Source organism: Pan troglodytes, chromosome 21 (assembly GCF_028858775.2).
Source record: "Pan troglodytes isolate AG18354 chromosome 21, NHGRI_mPanTro3-v2.0_pri, whole genome shotgun sequence".
Taxonomy (NCBI): domain Eukaryota; kingdom Metazoa; phylum Chordata; class Mammalia; order Primates; family Hominidae; genus Pan; species Pan troglodytes.
The window spans coordinates 69,823,161-69,839,158 of record NC_072419.2 but is presented as its reverse complement, the minus strand read 5'-3'; the positions used below and the strand labels follow the sequence as shown (position 1 = coordinate 69,839,158).

At 63.8% G+C, this 15,998-nt stretch overlaps 1 protein-coding gene across 1 annotated transcript; it reads left to right on the top strand.

Annotated features, from left to right (window-relative positions):
• The first annotated feature begins 2,143 nt into the window (after positions 1-2,143).
• On the top strand, positions 2,144-14,185 carry EEF1A2 (eukaryotic translation elongation factor 1 alpha 2). The gene is made up of 8 exons (XM_016938332.3): positions 2,144-2,284; positions 3,527-3,741; positions 5,333-5,512; positions 6,267-6,563; positions 8,084-8,234; positions 11,449-11,705; positions 13,032-13,266; positions 13,776-14,185. The coding sequence occupies exons 2-8, from the start codon at positions 3,598-3,600 to the stop codon at positions 13,901-13,903; spliced, it is 1,392 nt and encodes a 463-aa protein (XP_016793821.1). The 5' UTR covers positions 2,144-2,284; positions 3,527-3,597; the 3' UTR covers positions 13,904-14,185.
• Positions 14,186-15,998: the final 1,813 nt, after the last annotated feature.

Sequence of the window (15,998 nt, the reverse complement as noted above, 5' to 3'; positions counted from 1 at the left end):
CCACGAGTCCTGTTTATAGGGCACAAATCCATTCGGAAGGGCAAACCCTTTATGACCCAGACTCCTTCCCGAAAGCCCCAGCCCCCAACACTGTTGCATTGGGGATTAAGTTACAACTCGTGCACTTTGGGGACGTGGTCAGGCCACTGCCGTTATTCAGCAGTTAGCATTCCGTAGTTAGTAGTCATTCAGTCCTGTTCAGTCTCCGCGGTGGCTCGCAACCATCAGTGTGTTAGTGTTTAGCCTTGTGACCGCAGCCCCGTTAGCTGTGTGTTCCAAGTGTCTCTGGAACTGAGTCAGTGGCTCCCAGGACCCCGAGGGGCCACACCGTGGACCAAACGTGTCCTGGCGCCTGGGAGACCCTTTGGAGCAGCCACCGACACCCTTGCCCAGAGTCAGCACACAGGTGCTTTGGGGAGGATGCCACATTCCACTCTCAGGGGCCACTCCTGTGGGTGGCAAGGCCCCCCGGCACATGTGAGCCCCTGGCACTGCTATGGGTGAGCCGGGAGCCGAGGCGGAAGGGGTGTCTGGAAAAGGTAGCCCAGAGTCCTGGTGATCCCTTGGGGGAGTGGGGTGGGCATCCCCAGGACCCCGGCCTGGGCCACTCGAGCACCTGCAGCAAGCCCACTTCCCAAATCCCTGCCTAACCTTCAGGCTGCAGGGGAGGCGTTAAATATAGAGACCAGCTGGGTGGGGTGGGGCGGGCCTTGCTTTCTCGCCAGGCGGTTATTTTTATTCCTGGCTCCTGTTTGACGGCATCAGCAGCACTCGGAAGTGCCGGGGCACCTAGCAGGCCCTCCCTGCCTCCTCTCCTGCCTGTGGCCCAGGAGCCCAAGTCCCTGGACTCCTATGGGGCAGACGCAGCCACAGACCAGGGTCCTCCTGAGAGGCCCTCTCCACAGGCTGGGGAGAACTGTTTGGCCCCGACCCTGGGCCCCCACCTTTCCTTCCTCCTCACACCTGCCAGCGGGCCAGGTAGGGGTCCAGTCGCTGGGGATCTCCATGGATTTGCCCAGTGGCAGGTGCCGGGCCCGACCCGGGGCCTCCATGTCAACACCTAGTGGCACTCAGGGCTGAGAGGACAGGCGCCAGGGCTCTGCCCCCACTCAGCACACACCTCCCGAGACCCCGCTGGCAGGAAGATCCGAGTGCGTGGGGGTGGGGGGGCAGCGTGGGAGGGAAGACCTGAATACCTGGGTGAGACGACAGGATCTTGGGGTCCGGGAGAAAGCCCCTGACCTTGGTCTTCACACAACACATGGCTGCCACATCCCCTTCCTCACAACCCACGTTGGTCATTACCCGCGTGTGCCAGGACCTCAGGGACTCCCCACTTCCTATAGAGCGTGGCCCGGTCTTTGGCTTGGCATCCTGACCCCATATGAGCATCAGCCGCAAGGCGCTGAGGTGCAGCGGGGTGGGGCGCTGGGCGGGGGGGCCTGGGTCTGTCTGGATCTGACTCGCCCTTGGCTGGCGCTGTTTCCCAGCAGCAGCCGGAGGTAGGCGCACCCGGAGGGGAGGGTCCCTGGAAGATGTCAGTGGGTCTGGGAGCGGGCTTCCGGCGTTCCCTGCACCGTGGGAGACCAGCCTCTCAGGGGGAGGGTGGTTCTGCGCTGGATCCTCGGGGCCTGTCATGGTGCGCCCAGGAGGGCAGGCACGTGAGGACAGGGACTGGAAACCAGCAGATTCCGGGGTTCCACCCTGAGGCCTGCACCCCCGGGCCTCATTAGGGAGAGCCCCTCAGAGCCGGGCTTCGTTGGTTCTTGGGCGTCCCCCATGAGCAGGGCCGGGGAGGGGCCGGTAGACCCAGGCTCGTCTCCCAGGCTGCAGCCCACCTGCTCCCCTCCCCCGCCTGCCGGCTCCGGTCCTCGGCGTCTGCCCTGTCCCAGGGGACCGCTTTTCGCGGCTCAAGCGTGTTCCTGCCCTGAGCCGGCTCTCGCCCCGTCTCCCGGGCCCGCCGCGCTCTCCCCGCGCCGTCTCCATCCCCGTCCCTCCCTCCCGCCGCCTCCCTGCCCTGCCCCCCGCCCCGCCCCCGCCCGCTGCGCGTTTCTCTCCCGCCTCCCGCGTCCGTCTTTGCAGCCCGCGCCTCCCGCATCCCCTCGCGTCCCCTTGGCGCCCGCCCGCGCGCGTCCGCGCCCCGCCCCCTCCCGCGCGGTTCCGCATTGGCGTGCTGCAGGGCGCGGTGCACTGCGCCGCCACCGTCAATAGGTGGACCCCCTCCCGGAGATAAAACCGCCGGCGCCGGCGCCGCCAGTCCCTCTGGCTGAGACCTCGGCTCCGGGTAAGGACGCTCGGCCCCCGGGCCTCCGCCCCCGCCCCCGTCTTCCGAAGAGGGACCCCCGGGGCCGGTCCTGGGGGGCAGAGGGTGGCCGGGCCCCGCACCCGCCCCCGCGCGCGCCCGGATTCCGGCTTCCGGGGGTCCCCGCGTCGGCCGGGCTGGGCCCGGGGGGGAGGGCGGCGCGGGGCGGCGGGGCCGGGTCCTGGGCGGCGATCGCCCCGTAGCCGTGACCTTGGGGCCGCGGGTCCCTGCGGGCTGGGGGCAGGGTCTTCAGTGCCGGGGGCTGATGGGGGTCGGGCTTCGGGGCGCTGGGCCAGAGGACGCTGAGGGAGGTGGTGAGATCTGGGGGCCCTGGCCTCCCCACCCCCACCCGTGTTCCCACCCCAGGGTGGCTTCTGTCCTCTTTCCCTCCCCCAGCCACCTGTCCCCGAGGAGCAGCGTGGGTTTCTCCACTGACCTCTGTGATGGGACAGGGCTGTGACCCAGGGCCCTGACCAGAGGGGAGGGGGCAGGGAGGGTGCCCCCTATACCCCCACGGGGCCGAGGGCATCTCCACCTGGCACTTGCTGGGCTCGGCAGGGCCGGGTCCTCCTTCCTCAGGCTGGAACAGGGACCCCCACCTCCCGGCCGCTGTCTGTCCCTGTGAGAGTCCGGGAGGGGGGTGCCTAGAGCTATTCTGGGTCCCTAATCTGGGCAGTGCATCTCCGTCGGGGCTCTGGCCCAGCCTGCCGGGCAGGGATGAGGGGAAGATGGCGCCGTCCCTGCCTGAGGAGGGGAGTGGGGAGCAGTGGCCATCTCTCCCCGGTGGCAGCGGGTGGGGGTGGGGCGCCGTGTCCCTGGCCCTGCCGCCGGGGAGGGGAGTGCGCGTGCAGGACAGGGCCCTGGAGCGCTGGGCAGGTGACTCATCACCCGGCTCTGCTGGTCACGGACGTACCCAGCCTGGCGCTGCGTGGTCTCTCCAAATGGTGGCTAACCCCTTCCCAAGGAGCAGCCCGCGGGCTCCAACGCCCAGTTATTTACAGCAGATGGGGCTGTTTGGGCTCAAGTGTGGGGTGGGGGCAGTGCACAGCCTCTGCTTGCCCTGGCCAGGCCCAGCTGTGGGTGGGGGCCCTTCCCTCCCCACCAAACATGGGGGCTTGGTTTGTGGGCAGGGATGCGTGCCCAGCCTGTGCCGGGACAGTCTCTGCTGGTGTCTCCCCCTGGGGCTCCCCATCACCGGTCTCCCCAACACCACTGGCCCCACAGAATCACTGCAGCCCCCCTCGCCCTGAGCCAGAGCACCCCGGGTCCCGCCAACCCCTCACACTCCCAGCAAAATGGGCAAGGAGAAGACCCACATCAACATCGTGGTCATCGGCCACGTGGACTCCGGAAAGTCCACCACCACGGGCCACCTCATCTACAAATGCGGAGGTATTGACAAAAGGACCATTGAGAAGTTCGAGAAGGAGGCGGCTGAGGTGAGCTCCCCAGGCTATGGTCTTGGCCCCCTGAGAAGGAACCCCCAACTCCCGTGGTGGCCAGGCTTGGCATCTCCCAGCCCCAGGGTATGGGGCTCAGGTGACCTCCTCCAGGGCAGGAGGGACCCCCGCTGTGGGGCACTCAGGCCTCAGAGGGTCTGGTGGGGCAGCCTCTCTCTTAGGGGGAGCTTGGTGGGGGAGGGGTGGCCATCGAGCTGCCGGACTTGCCCTGTGGTGAGGGAGGTGACCTGGGAGGGTCTGCAGAAGGCTCTGGAACTCTGCCATGTTGAGCTGGGGCTGGAGGGCCCTGGAGCCTTCCCCCCTTCCCCCCAGGGCGAAGGCTGGGGCTGGAGATGGTACTGCCCTCACTTGTCCTAGGGCCCTGCCAGGGCGCACGCTACTATTAATAGCTGATTGATGGGCAGCCGGCCCGTCTGCTCCATTTTCTTGTGCTGGGCTGTGGAGGGCTGCTGTCCAGGGCAGCCCTGGGGTGGGGGTCCTGGATGAGGTGACCCCCTAGCTGACCTTTTGAAGCGATTCCTCTTTGGTGGCTGAGACGGTGGTGGGGAGCGGTCATGAGACGGGGTCTGCTCTCTGGTCCCCATCCCCCACCCAGGACTCTGGGGAGAAGCCCACTCCGGGGAGGGCCTGTGGGAGCTCTCACCTGGATGATGAGGGCGGAGGCCAGGGCCCGAGGTGGGGGCACTCGCTGTCCTGGGCTGAGCCTCTGCCCTGGCGGGGTTGGGGGGTGCTCTGAGGTGCACCCCTGAGTTTGGGCTGCATCACCCTTTACCTGGCCTTGTCAGGAGGAGGCGGGGGTTTCAGAGGGCCGCTGTTTCAGGCCCCAGCTGGGTCCCATCTGGGTCTGCTCCAGACCGGGCAGCCTCCTGGAGGGCAGAGTCCTGTCTGTGCAAGGCCCTGGCGAGGAGTTCTGCCCAGCTGGGTAGTGACTGCCGCTGCTGCCCTGACTGCAGCCCGTCCCCTTCTGTGGGGGTCTCACTGGCCGAGGCCCCCCAGCTTCCCGTGTCCGGCAGAGCGAGGAAGGGGAGGAGAAGCCTCAGAGGGATGGGGAGGCTGGAGCAGCGGGAAGGAGCTGCGTCGCCAAGCCCTCCTCCTGACCTCATTCCGTTTTCCTTTCTCCTTACCTTAAAAAAAACACACACACAGAGGGTTATTTATCTGACAGCCCCAAACACGGTGGTATTATTGGCCTCTGGTTGAGGAAGGGATCTGGGGGCGTCCGCAGCTTCAGATAAAGGGGAGCCCTCGCCCGGGAGGGGTTTATCCCATCTGGCGGCTTCGCTCGTAGAGCGAGCGACTCCCAGGCCCTTGCGCCACCTGCTGGTGGACGTGCGTAGCCGCGCCCATTTCGGAGCAGGTGCGGAGGCCGGCCCTGGGGGGCAGGGTCTGGGTGTGGGGTCCCGACAGAGGGGGCCGGCGTCCCAGGACCCCGGTGGAGAGCAAGGGGGTGCTGGAGCCCATCTCCCGCCTCTCGCGGCCACTCTGCTGTAACAAGCAGCTCGCACCACCAGGGACTCCTGGGTCCTGGGTCCCGGGTCCCGCCCTCAGCCGCGACCCTCACCCGCTCCAGATGGGGAAGGGATCCTTCAAATATGCCTGGGTGCTGGACAAGCTGAAGGCGGAGCGTGAGCGCGGCATCACCATCGACATCTCCCTCTGGAAGTTCGAGACCACCAAGTACTACATCACCATCATCGATGCCCCCGGCCACCGCGACTTCATCAAGAACATGATCACGGGTACATCCCAGGTGAGCAGGGCACAGCAGGCGGGGCTGGGGGAGAGGCCGCTGCACCCTTCAAGGGACACTGGGGGCCCCTGGGGTCACTGGGATGGTGGGGTCTCCGGTGCTTCCTGTGAGGGCAGGGGACCCCTCACCTGGGCCACCCTCACCCAGTCTGGCTCAGAGCCCCCCTAAGGATGAATCCAGTGTTCTGGCATCTGAACCAGTGCCTGTGAAGACACCCAGCCAGTGTCAGAGTCCCCAGATAGATGGGGGCAGATGGGGACGCGGACACACCTTCATACATGGAGGGATTGGAGGCCAGGATGGGGAGAGTGAGCAGTGGGCAGAGGTGCCACTGGCCAGGTGTAGACTGTATGACATTTCAGGGCACTCACAGAGACTCACGGACACCCCAGACACAGCACCCTGCAGACAGCAGGACACATGCCACCACCTCCAAACTGCTTTGATAACTGTGACTTCAATCTGTCCTCAAGTGAGGAACAGGAGCAGACAGGCTGAGTGACTTGTCCAGGGACACACAGCCCACTGGTGGTGGAGCCAGGGCTGAACCTCGGTCCCCTGACCCAGGGCCTGGTGATGAGCCCCCATGCTGCCCTTGAAGTGGGGACCCCCATGCCTCCCTCCCCAAGGCCCCAGTGGGCTGCTCAGGCCCCAGCCCACTGCCTGGAGAGGCCTGTAAGTGAGGTGGGGCCAGGCTCGCTCTGTCCCCTGCCGGGCAGGCGGGGCAGGGCTCACTGTGTCCCCTGCCGGGCAGGCGGACTGCGCAGTGCTGATCGTGGCGGCGGGCGTGGGCGAGTTCGAGGCGGGCATCTCCAAGAATGGGCAGACGCGGGAGCATGCCCTGCTGGCCTACACGCTGGGTGTGAAGCAGCTCATCGTGGGCGTGAACAAAATGGACTCCACAGAGCCGGCCTACAGTGAGAAGCGCTACGACGAGATCGTCAAGGAAGTCAGCGCCTACATCAAGAAGATCGGCTACAACCCGGCCACCGTGCCCTTTGTGCCCATCTCCGGCTGGCACGGCGACAACATGCTGGAGCCCTCCCCCAACGTGAGTGGCAGCTAGGGCGGGGCGGGCCACGGGAGCTGGCTGGACCCCCTGGGCCAGAGCGAGGCACCGGCAGGTGGCAGGGGGAGGTCGAGGGCCTGTCCCCGGGAAATTCAAGTTCCCCTCGAAACCTGCTGGGTTTCCCTAACTGGCTCAGGGCCCGGCGGGGAGCCCCATCCCCCTCAGCACCGGGCTTTGCTCCTACACTCAGCCTCCCACGCGGCTGGCCGGGGCCAGGGCCCATCCACGATGTCAACACAGCAGGGGCAGCGGCCTCCAGCACCAGGCCCATGTGCTTGGTCTCCAGAGCCCTGCCATGGGGGCGGTCGGTTTCATCTCTGCCAGGCCATTGTCCTGGTCCTGGACACCGTGCAGGGGCTTTGGGCTGGGCCGTGGGGGCCTCCTTGGCTGCCTCCCCTGGGATCTTGGAGCAGGGTTGGGCTTTGGGAAGTGTGCATGCTTCTGGGCTTGCTGGGATGGCCAAGGGTTGGCTCTTGGCTGATCACCTGGGAGCTCAACGTGCGAACAGTCTGTAGCCCAGGGACTCTGCCTTGGCTGGAGGTGACGCGTGGAGACACTTGCAGAACCTGAGACTGTTCCCAAGGTTCTCCAAGCCAGAGGAGACCCCAGAATGGCCGCCACTAGGCTCTGCCAGCACTGTCGCTGCCCACAGTGAGGGTGCCGGTGTGGAGTCTAGAGACAGCAGGGAGACAGACCAGCAGCACTGAGCCTGGAGCTGAGGTCTGGGGACAGAACTGAGAGGGACTCCCCCAGCTCCGCCTCCATCTCACGAGGCTCGGTGTTGTTTACCTGTGATGGCGTTTTCCTCATGGGGTATCATGTGGCGAACGCCATTCTCCCCTCCCCAGGGAGGCCTCCAGCCATCAGGGACCCTGCACTCCCCTCTGGCCTGAGCTGCTAGGTGGCCCGTGCTTACACAGGCCCTGGGGGGCTGGGGCACTGTGCTGCCGGCCCCCTCCCCTGCTCCCTGTTTGTGGCAGGTGGCCCAGAGGGAGGCTTCATGGGATGGGAGTGGGGGCCACACTAGGAGAAGCTCCGGACAAGGCTGGGCCAAGCTCGGAGGCAGCACAGTGTCCAGAAGCTAGGGTGGGGCGAGGCTCCTCCTTCAGCTCTGTACCTGGCCTGGCCCTTGGCCAGACTCAGCATCCTCCTAGTCAAGTCATCTGCCCTGCCTGGAGCTGATGGTCAGGGGCCCGGGGTTTCGGGGACTTGGGGCTGGACTGGGGGTTTGTTCACAGTGTCAGCAACTCCTGAGCAGCCTGGGCTGGGAAGGCTGCTTTCCCTCTTTGTCCTCCTCCTTTTAAGAGGGATCTCCTTCCCAGAGTCCCTGTGATGCTGGGGCTATGGGCTGGGGAGGAGCAGGGTGGGGAAATTCCTCATGTCAAAGGGCACGAGGCAAGTTTAGCCTGAACAGCAGTACTCCTGGAAGCACCCTGGGGAGGCCTGAGGGTGGGGAGGCCACCAATGTCTCTTAACGGATTGATTTTCTCCCTTTGGTCCAGATGCCGTGGTTCAAGGGCTGGAAGGTGGAGCGTAAGGAGGGCAACGCAAGCGGCGTGTCCCTGCTGGAGGCCCTGGACACCATCCTGCCCCCCACGCGCCCCACGGACAAGCCCCTGCGTCTGCCGCTGCAGGACGTGTACAAGATCGGTGGTGAGCAAGGGCGCCGTGCTGGAGCTCCTGCCTGGCCAGCTCTGCCTGCCCTAGACCAGGGGCCCCTACAAGGCATCTCAAGACTGGGCTGTCTCCAATCTCTCCCCTTACCACACACTTTCTGTGGGACAGTCCATCCCACATCCATCCATCCATCCACCCACCTCCCCACCCATCCATCCTCTGTCCATCCATCCACCCATCCATCTATCCACCTCTCCATCCATCTATCTATCCATCCATCCATCCATCGATCCATCCATCTCCCCACCCATCCATCCATCCATCCATCCATTGTCCCATCCATCCATCCTTCTCTCTATCCAACCATCTCTCCATCTCTCCATCCATCCACCTCCCCACCCATCCATCCTTCTGTCCATCAATCCATCCATCCATCCACCTCTCCATCCATCCATCCATCTCCCCACCCATCCATCCTTCTCTCTATCCATCCATCCATCCATCCATCCATTGATTGTCCCACCCATCCATCCTTCTCTCTATCCCTCCATCCATCCATCCATGCATCCATCCATCCATCCATTGTCCCACCCATCCATCCTTCTCTCTATCCATCCATCCATCCACCTCCCCACCCATCCATCCTTCTGTCCATCCATCCATCCATCCATCTCTCCATCCATCCATCCATCCATCGTCTCAACCATCCATCCTTCTCTCTATCCATCCATCCATCCATCCACCTCTCCATCCATCCATCCATCCATCTCCCCACCCATCCATCCTTCTCTCTATCCATCCATCTATTGTCCCACCCATCCATCCTTCTATCTCTCCATCCATCCATCTCCCCATCCATCCATCCATCCATCCATCCACTCACCCACCTCCCCACCCATCCATCCTTCTGTACATCCATCCGTCCATCCATCCACCCACCTCCCTATCCATCCATCCTTCCATCCATCCATTTCCCCATCTATCCATCCATCCATCCATCTATCCACCCACCTCCCCACCCATACATCCTTCTGTCCGTCCATCCATCCATCCATCCATCCATCTCCCCACCCGTCCATCCTTCTATCCATCCATCCATCCATTGTCCCACCCATCCATCCTTCTCTCTATCCATCCATCCATCTCCCCATCCATCCATCCATCCATCCACTCACCTACCTCCCTACCCATCCATCCTTCTGTCCATCCACCCATCCACCCATCTCCCCATCCATCCATCCATCCACCCACCTCCCCCATCCATCCTTGTATCCGTCCTTCTATCCATCCATCCATCCATCCACCCACCTCCCCATCTAACCATCCATCCATCCACCTCCCCATCCATCCATCCACCCACACACCCACCCACCTCCCCACCCATCCATCCTTCTGTCCATCCACCCATCTACCCACCTCCCAATCCATCCATCCATCCACCCACCTCCCCACCCATCCATCCTTCATCCATCCATCCATCCATCCACCTCTCCATTCATCCATCTACCCACTCACCCACCTCCCCACCCATCCATCCTTCTGTCCATCCACCCATCCACCCACCTCTCCATCCATCCATCCATGCATCCATCCATCCATCCACCCACCCACCTCCCCACTCATCCATCCACCCACCCACCTCCCCACCCATCCATCCATCCACCCATCCACCCACCCACCCACTCACCTCCCCACCCATCCATCCTTCTCTCCATCCATCCATCATCTATCCATCTATCCATCTCTCCATCCATCCACCCACCCACCCACCTCCCCACCCATCCATCCTTCTATCCATCCACCCATCCATCCATCCATCCATCCCTCCCCATCCATCCATCCATCCATCTCCCTACCCATTCATCCTTCTGTCCATCCACCCATCCACCTATCCATCCATCCACCTCCCCATCCATCCACTTCCCCATCCATCCATCCATCCATCCATTCATTCATCCATCTCCCCATCCACCTCTCTATCCATCCATCTCCCCACCCAGCCATCCTTCCCTCCATCATCCATCCATCCATCTCATCCATCCATTCATCTCCTCATCCATCCATCCATCCATCCATCCATCCATCCACCTCCCCGTCCGTCCGTCCATCCATCCATCCATCCATCCATCCCCCCATCCATCCATCTATCCATCCATCCATCCATCCATCCACCTCCCCATCCATCCATTCATCCACCCACCTTCCTATCCATCCATCCTTCTGTCCATCCACTCATCTACCTCCTCATCCATCCATCCATCCATCCATCCACCAATCCATCCATCCATCTCCCTACTCATCCATCTCCCCACCCATCCTTCTGTCCACCCACCTCCCCATCCATCCGTCCATCCATCCATCCATCCCACCAAGAAGAGAAACCATAAACAAATCTGAGACCCCAGAGAAGGGCACTGATAGGAGACCCCCAGCCAGTGGGCTGCAGCCAAAGATGTTGCAGGCATCTCTCTGTGCACCGTGGGGGCATCATGCTCACCCCAGCACAGAGCACAGCCACTGGCCTCAGTGAAGTTGGCTGGAGGCTACAACGGGCCCCCCTCACAGCCCTGGGAGGTGAGGGTGGAGACCCAGTAGCCTGGGGGGGGGACAAGACCCCCATGTGGCAGCTGCACAATTGGTTTAAGTAGATCCATGAGAAATGCCAGGGACGCTCAGGTGCCGCTGTGCCTGTGCTGCATCTGGCTGAGAGGCCCCTTTAATGATAGAGACCTGCAGCATCCAAGTGGGGCCCAGAGAGCCTGCAGGGAGCAGGGAGCAGGGCCCGCAGGGAGCAGGGAGCAGGGCCACCAGACCCTAGGCAGAAGCAGTCAGTCGCCCCACCCACACTCACAGGGAGGAGTCCTCAGACAAAGGAGGGGTCCCATAGTGCCTCCTTTGAGGGAAAGTGCTCTCCGGGGGCAAGGATGGGACCCCAGGTTCAGACAGCCCCTCTCTGCCCATCCTCCCCCTTCTCTGTCCCTGTGGCTTTTCCTTGGGTTCCTGGGAGCTCTGCTGCTCAGCCTCTTATTTCCCCAGCTGGGTGGGAGAGCCCCCACTTCCCTTGGAATCTCTGTGTCTGCCTTGTCCCTGGCCTCCCTTCCCCTGCACTCCGCCCATGTGGCCCCAACCCCCAGGCCTGTCGGGGGGATCCAGTCCCAGGCTTTGTTGGTTTCCAGGCTCTGTCCCCAAATATCCTGCCCCAGCATCCCCTCGGGCCCCACCTTCCCCTCACACCCCCTCCCCTCTGCAGGCATTGGCACGGTGCCCGTGGGCCGGGTGGAGACCGGCATCCTGCGGCCGGGCATGGTGGTGACCTTTGCGCCAGTGAACATCACCACTGAGGTGAAGTCAGTGGAGATGCACCACGAGGCTCTGAGCGAAGCTCTGCCCGGCGACAACGTCGGCTTCAATGTGAAGAACGTGTCGGTGAAGGACATCCGGCGGGGCAACGTGTGTGGGGACAGCAAGTCTGACCCGCCGCAGGAGGCTGCTCAGTTCACCTCCCAGGTGGGGGGCTGCGCTGGGTCCAGGGGGCTGGCGCCTGCTGGACAGCAGCAGGACTGTCCTGGGTGAGGCTGCTGTCGGCAGGTGGCCTGGCGTAGGGAGAAAACCGGACCCTCAGGCTGGGCGCAGTGGCTCACGCCTGTAATCCCAGCACTTTGAGAGGCCGAGGCGGGCAGATCACGAGGTCAAGAGATCAAGTCCATCCTGGTCAACATGGTGAAACCCCGTCTCTACTAAAAATACAAAAATTAGCCAGGCGTGGTGGCACGTGCCTGTAGTCCCAGCTATCAGGAAGCTGAGGCAGGAGAATCGCTTGAACCTGGGAGGCGGAGGTTGCAGTGAGCCGAGATTGCGCCACTGCACTCCAGCCTGCGTGACAGAGCGAGACTTCGTCTCAAAAGAAAAAAAAAAAAAAAGAAAAGGGACCCGCATTCCACCGAGGGGGCCACCGAGCACTCAACGAGGGGATCAATCAGTTCTGGGAGGGGTGCAGGCCCTGTGGCTCCCAGCCTGTGTGCAATCCCGGGTCTGTCTTCCACGCTGCACTGCTGGGATGCCCAGCCTTTGAGGTCCTACATTCGTCCTGGAAAAATGCTTTTGTTAACTTACTGCCTGAGACATCTCTGTCATACTTTTATTCTCTACAGTCTTCATTGCCCCTCTTTGCTGGCCTCTTCATATGATTTATTTTTTTTTTTTTGAGACGGAGTCTCGCTCTGTTGCCCAGGCTGGAGGGCAGTGGCGCGATCTCGGCTCACTGCAACCTCCGCCTCCCGGGTTCAAGTGATTCTCCTGCCTCAGCCTCCCAAGTAGGTAAGATTACAGGCATGCGCCACCACGCCTGGCTAATTTTTTTTTTATTAGTAGATACGGGGTTTCGCCATGTTGGCCAGGCTGGTCTCGAACTCCTGACCTCAAGTGATCCACGTGCGTCAGCCTCCCAAAGTACTGGGATTACAGGCGTGAGCCACCGTGCCCGGCCTCGTCATATGATTTTTAAAAGTGGCTTTATTGAGATACAACTGAAACACAGGAATTGAGGTCCAGTTTTGTCACCCGCCCCCTTAGTTCCAGCTGAGGTTGGCCGTGTAAGTGCTGCCCCTGCCCCTTCGAAACAATGAATCTCAGTTGTTTATCTTTTGCTTAATGAGGATGTTGAGGTTCAGGTCTGGGGGCTGGGTCCTCAGAGCCTGAGCCTCCTCCAGTCAGCACTCCAGGCTCAGGAGCCCGTGCAGAGGGGCCGGTGACTGGGCCTCCCAGCCCCGCTCTGGCGCCCTCCCGGTGCCCACCGCCGATGTGCCTGATGGCCGCCTGTGGCTCTGCTCGCAGGTCATCATCCTGAACCACCCGGGGCAGATTAGCGCCGGCTACTCCCCGGTCATCGACTGCCACACAGCCCACATCGCCTGCAAGTTTGCGGAGCTGAAGGAGAAGATTGACCGGCGCTCTGGCAAGAAGCTGGAGGACAACCCCAAGTCCCTGAAGTCTGGAGACGCGGCCATCGTGGAGATGGTGCCGGGAAAGCCCATGTGTGTGGAGAGCTTCTCCCAGTACCCGCCTCTCGGTGAGCCGGGGTGGTCCGGGGAGGTGCAGCCCCCAGGCTGTGGCTGATCCAGGCTGAGGGCAGAGGACTGCGGGGATGGGGCGCTGGGGACAGCAGTGGGCCCCCTTTCCTGCGGAGCTTGGCCCAGAGCATGGCAGGAGAGCCACGGCCTCCGTGTCACTGAGTGCAGGTGACCCTGCCCAGACGACCTGGGGTGGGTCCTGTGTGCAGACGAGGCCCCGAAAGTGAGGGAGGCCCCGCGAGTGAGGAAGGCCCGCAGTCATCCAGTGGCAGCGTTAGGGCTGCCCCCGTCCCGTGGCCGCCCCGCAGACTGTGGAGCAGCCGCCCAGGCAGGACTCCGGCGAGGCCGGCCCGTCTTCACAAGGGCGCGCTCTGCGCTAAGCGTGTTCCGGGGACGTTCCCGACCCGGCTTCGTTCCCGCGGTTGCGCCCCCGCCCAGCGAGAGCCCTGGGGTTGTGGGGGGGGACAAGTCCTCCGGCCCCGCCCACACGCCGCCCCCTGCCCCCCAGGCCGCTTCGCCGTGCGCGACATGAGGCAGACGGTGGCCGTGGGCGTCATCAAGAACGTGGAGAAGAAGAGCGGGGGCGCCGGCAAGGTCACCAAGTCGGCGCAGAAGGCGCAGAAGGCGGGCAAGTGAAGCGCGGGCGCCCGCGGCGCGACCCTCCCCGGCGGCGCCGCGCTCCGAACCCCGGCCCGGCCCCCGCCCCGCCCCCGCCCCGCGCGCCGCTCCGGCGCCCCGCACCCCCGCCAGGCGCATGTCTGCACCTCCGCTTGCCAGAGGCCCTCGGTCAGCGACTGGATGCTCGCCATCAAGGTCCAGTGGAAGTTCTTCAAGAGGAAAGGCGCCCCCGCCCCAGGCTTCCGCGCCCAGCGCTCGCCACGCTCAGTGCCCGTTTTACCAATAAACTGAGCGACCCCAGAGCCGTGTGCGCCTGCTGCTGGGGGGTGGGCCCCGTACCCCCCGCCCCCGCCCGTGCTCCCCGGACCCCCTCCCTGCCCAAGTGGCCGGCCCAGCATCCTTCACTCCCTGCCCGGGGACCCCAGGGTGGGCGGTGGGCCTGCAAGAGTGGTCCCATGCGCTGCACAGGGTGAGCGCTGAGCGCTCGGTGAGGAGTGCCTGGTGTCCCCCAGGCCGTGGCCCAGCAGCAAGACCCCATCCGAAGGCCAGGTGGCCTGGGTGGCTGTGAGGGGCTTCTCCATGGCTACTCAGGGCAGAGAATGGTGCCTTCAGATCCACAGAACCAGGCTGCGGGTTTTGGGATCTCTAGGGGCCGCATGAGAGCTGAGGGCTCCTCCACCGCGAGTGACTGTCACACACACACTCATTCTTCCCCTGGCCCACACGCCTGATCTCACTCTCCTGCTAAGCCGGTCACCTGTGGCTGCAGCCTGTACCTATCCATCCTGCTCCCAGGTCCAGGCCCTCTGTACGTGGTTGTAGGAACTCCAGCCCCCGAACCCAGGAGGCTGGTGACTTCAGTCAGTGGGTTGGGGGCTTTGGGTCTTCCCTAGTCTCTCTGGGCTAGAACCTGCCCCGACCTTGGCTGGGAAGAGTGGACGGGTGGGGAGAGGGGAGGACAGCTCCTTTCCACCCCTCCCTGCTCTGGGAAAGCGGCCCCGGCCCACAGCCAGTCATGCTGCAGCAGGTGAACGTCGGGGTGGAGGGTGAGCAGGTTCCCTGAGGATGCAGAGGAGGGTCAGGGTGGAGGGTGGGCAGCTTCCCTGAGGATGCGGAGGAGGGTGGGGTGGAGGGTGGGCAGGTTCCCTGAGGATGCAGAGGAGGGTGGGGTGGAGGGTGGGCAGGTTCCCTGAGGATGCAGAGGAGGGTGGGGTGGAGGATGGGCAGGTTCCCTGAGGATGCAGAGGAGGGGGGGTGGAGGGTGGGCAGGTTCCCTGAGGATGCGGAGGAGGGTGGGGTGGAGGGTGGGCAGGTTCCCTGAGGATGCGGAGGAGGGTGGGGTGGAGGATGGGCAGGTTCCCTGAGGATGCGGAGGAGGGTCGGGGTGGAGGGTGGGCAGGTTCCCTGAGGATGCGGAGGAGGGTGGGGTGGAGGATGGGCAGCTTCCCTGAGGATGCGGAGGAGGGTCGGGGTGGAGGGTGGGCAGGTTCCCTGAGGATGCGGAGGAGGGTGGGGTGGAGGGTGGGCAGGCTCCCTGAGGATGCGGAGGAGGGTGGGGTGGAGGGTGGGCAGGCTCCCTGAGGATGCGGAGGAGGGTGGGGTGGAGGGTGGGCAGGCTCCCTGAGGATGCGGAGGAGGGTGGGGTGGAGGGTGGGCAGGCTCCCTGAGGATGCAGAGGAGGGTGGGGTGGAGGGTGGGCAGGCTCCCTGAGGATGCAGGTGAGGTCAGGGTGGAGGGTGGGCAGGTTCCCTGAGGATGCGGAGGAGGGTCGGGTGGAGGATGGGCAGGTTCCCTGAGGATGAAGAGGAGGGTTGGGTGGAGGGTGGGCAGGTTGCCTGAGGATGCAGGTGAGGTCAGGGTGGAGGGTGGGCAGGTTCCCTGAGGATGCAGGTGAGGTCAGGGTGGAGGATGGGCAGGTTCCCTGAGAATGCAGAGGAGGGTTGGGGGGAAGGGTGGGCAGGTTCCCTGAGGATGCGGAGCAGGGTCGGGTGGAGGGTGGGCAGGTTCCCTGAGGATGCAGGTGAGGTCAGGGTGGAGGATGGGCAGGTTCCCTGAGGATGCAGGGAGGGTGGGGTGGAGGGTGGGCAGGTTCCCTGACCCTGTACACAGCACT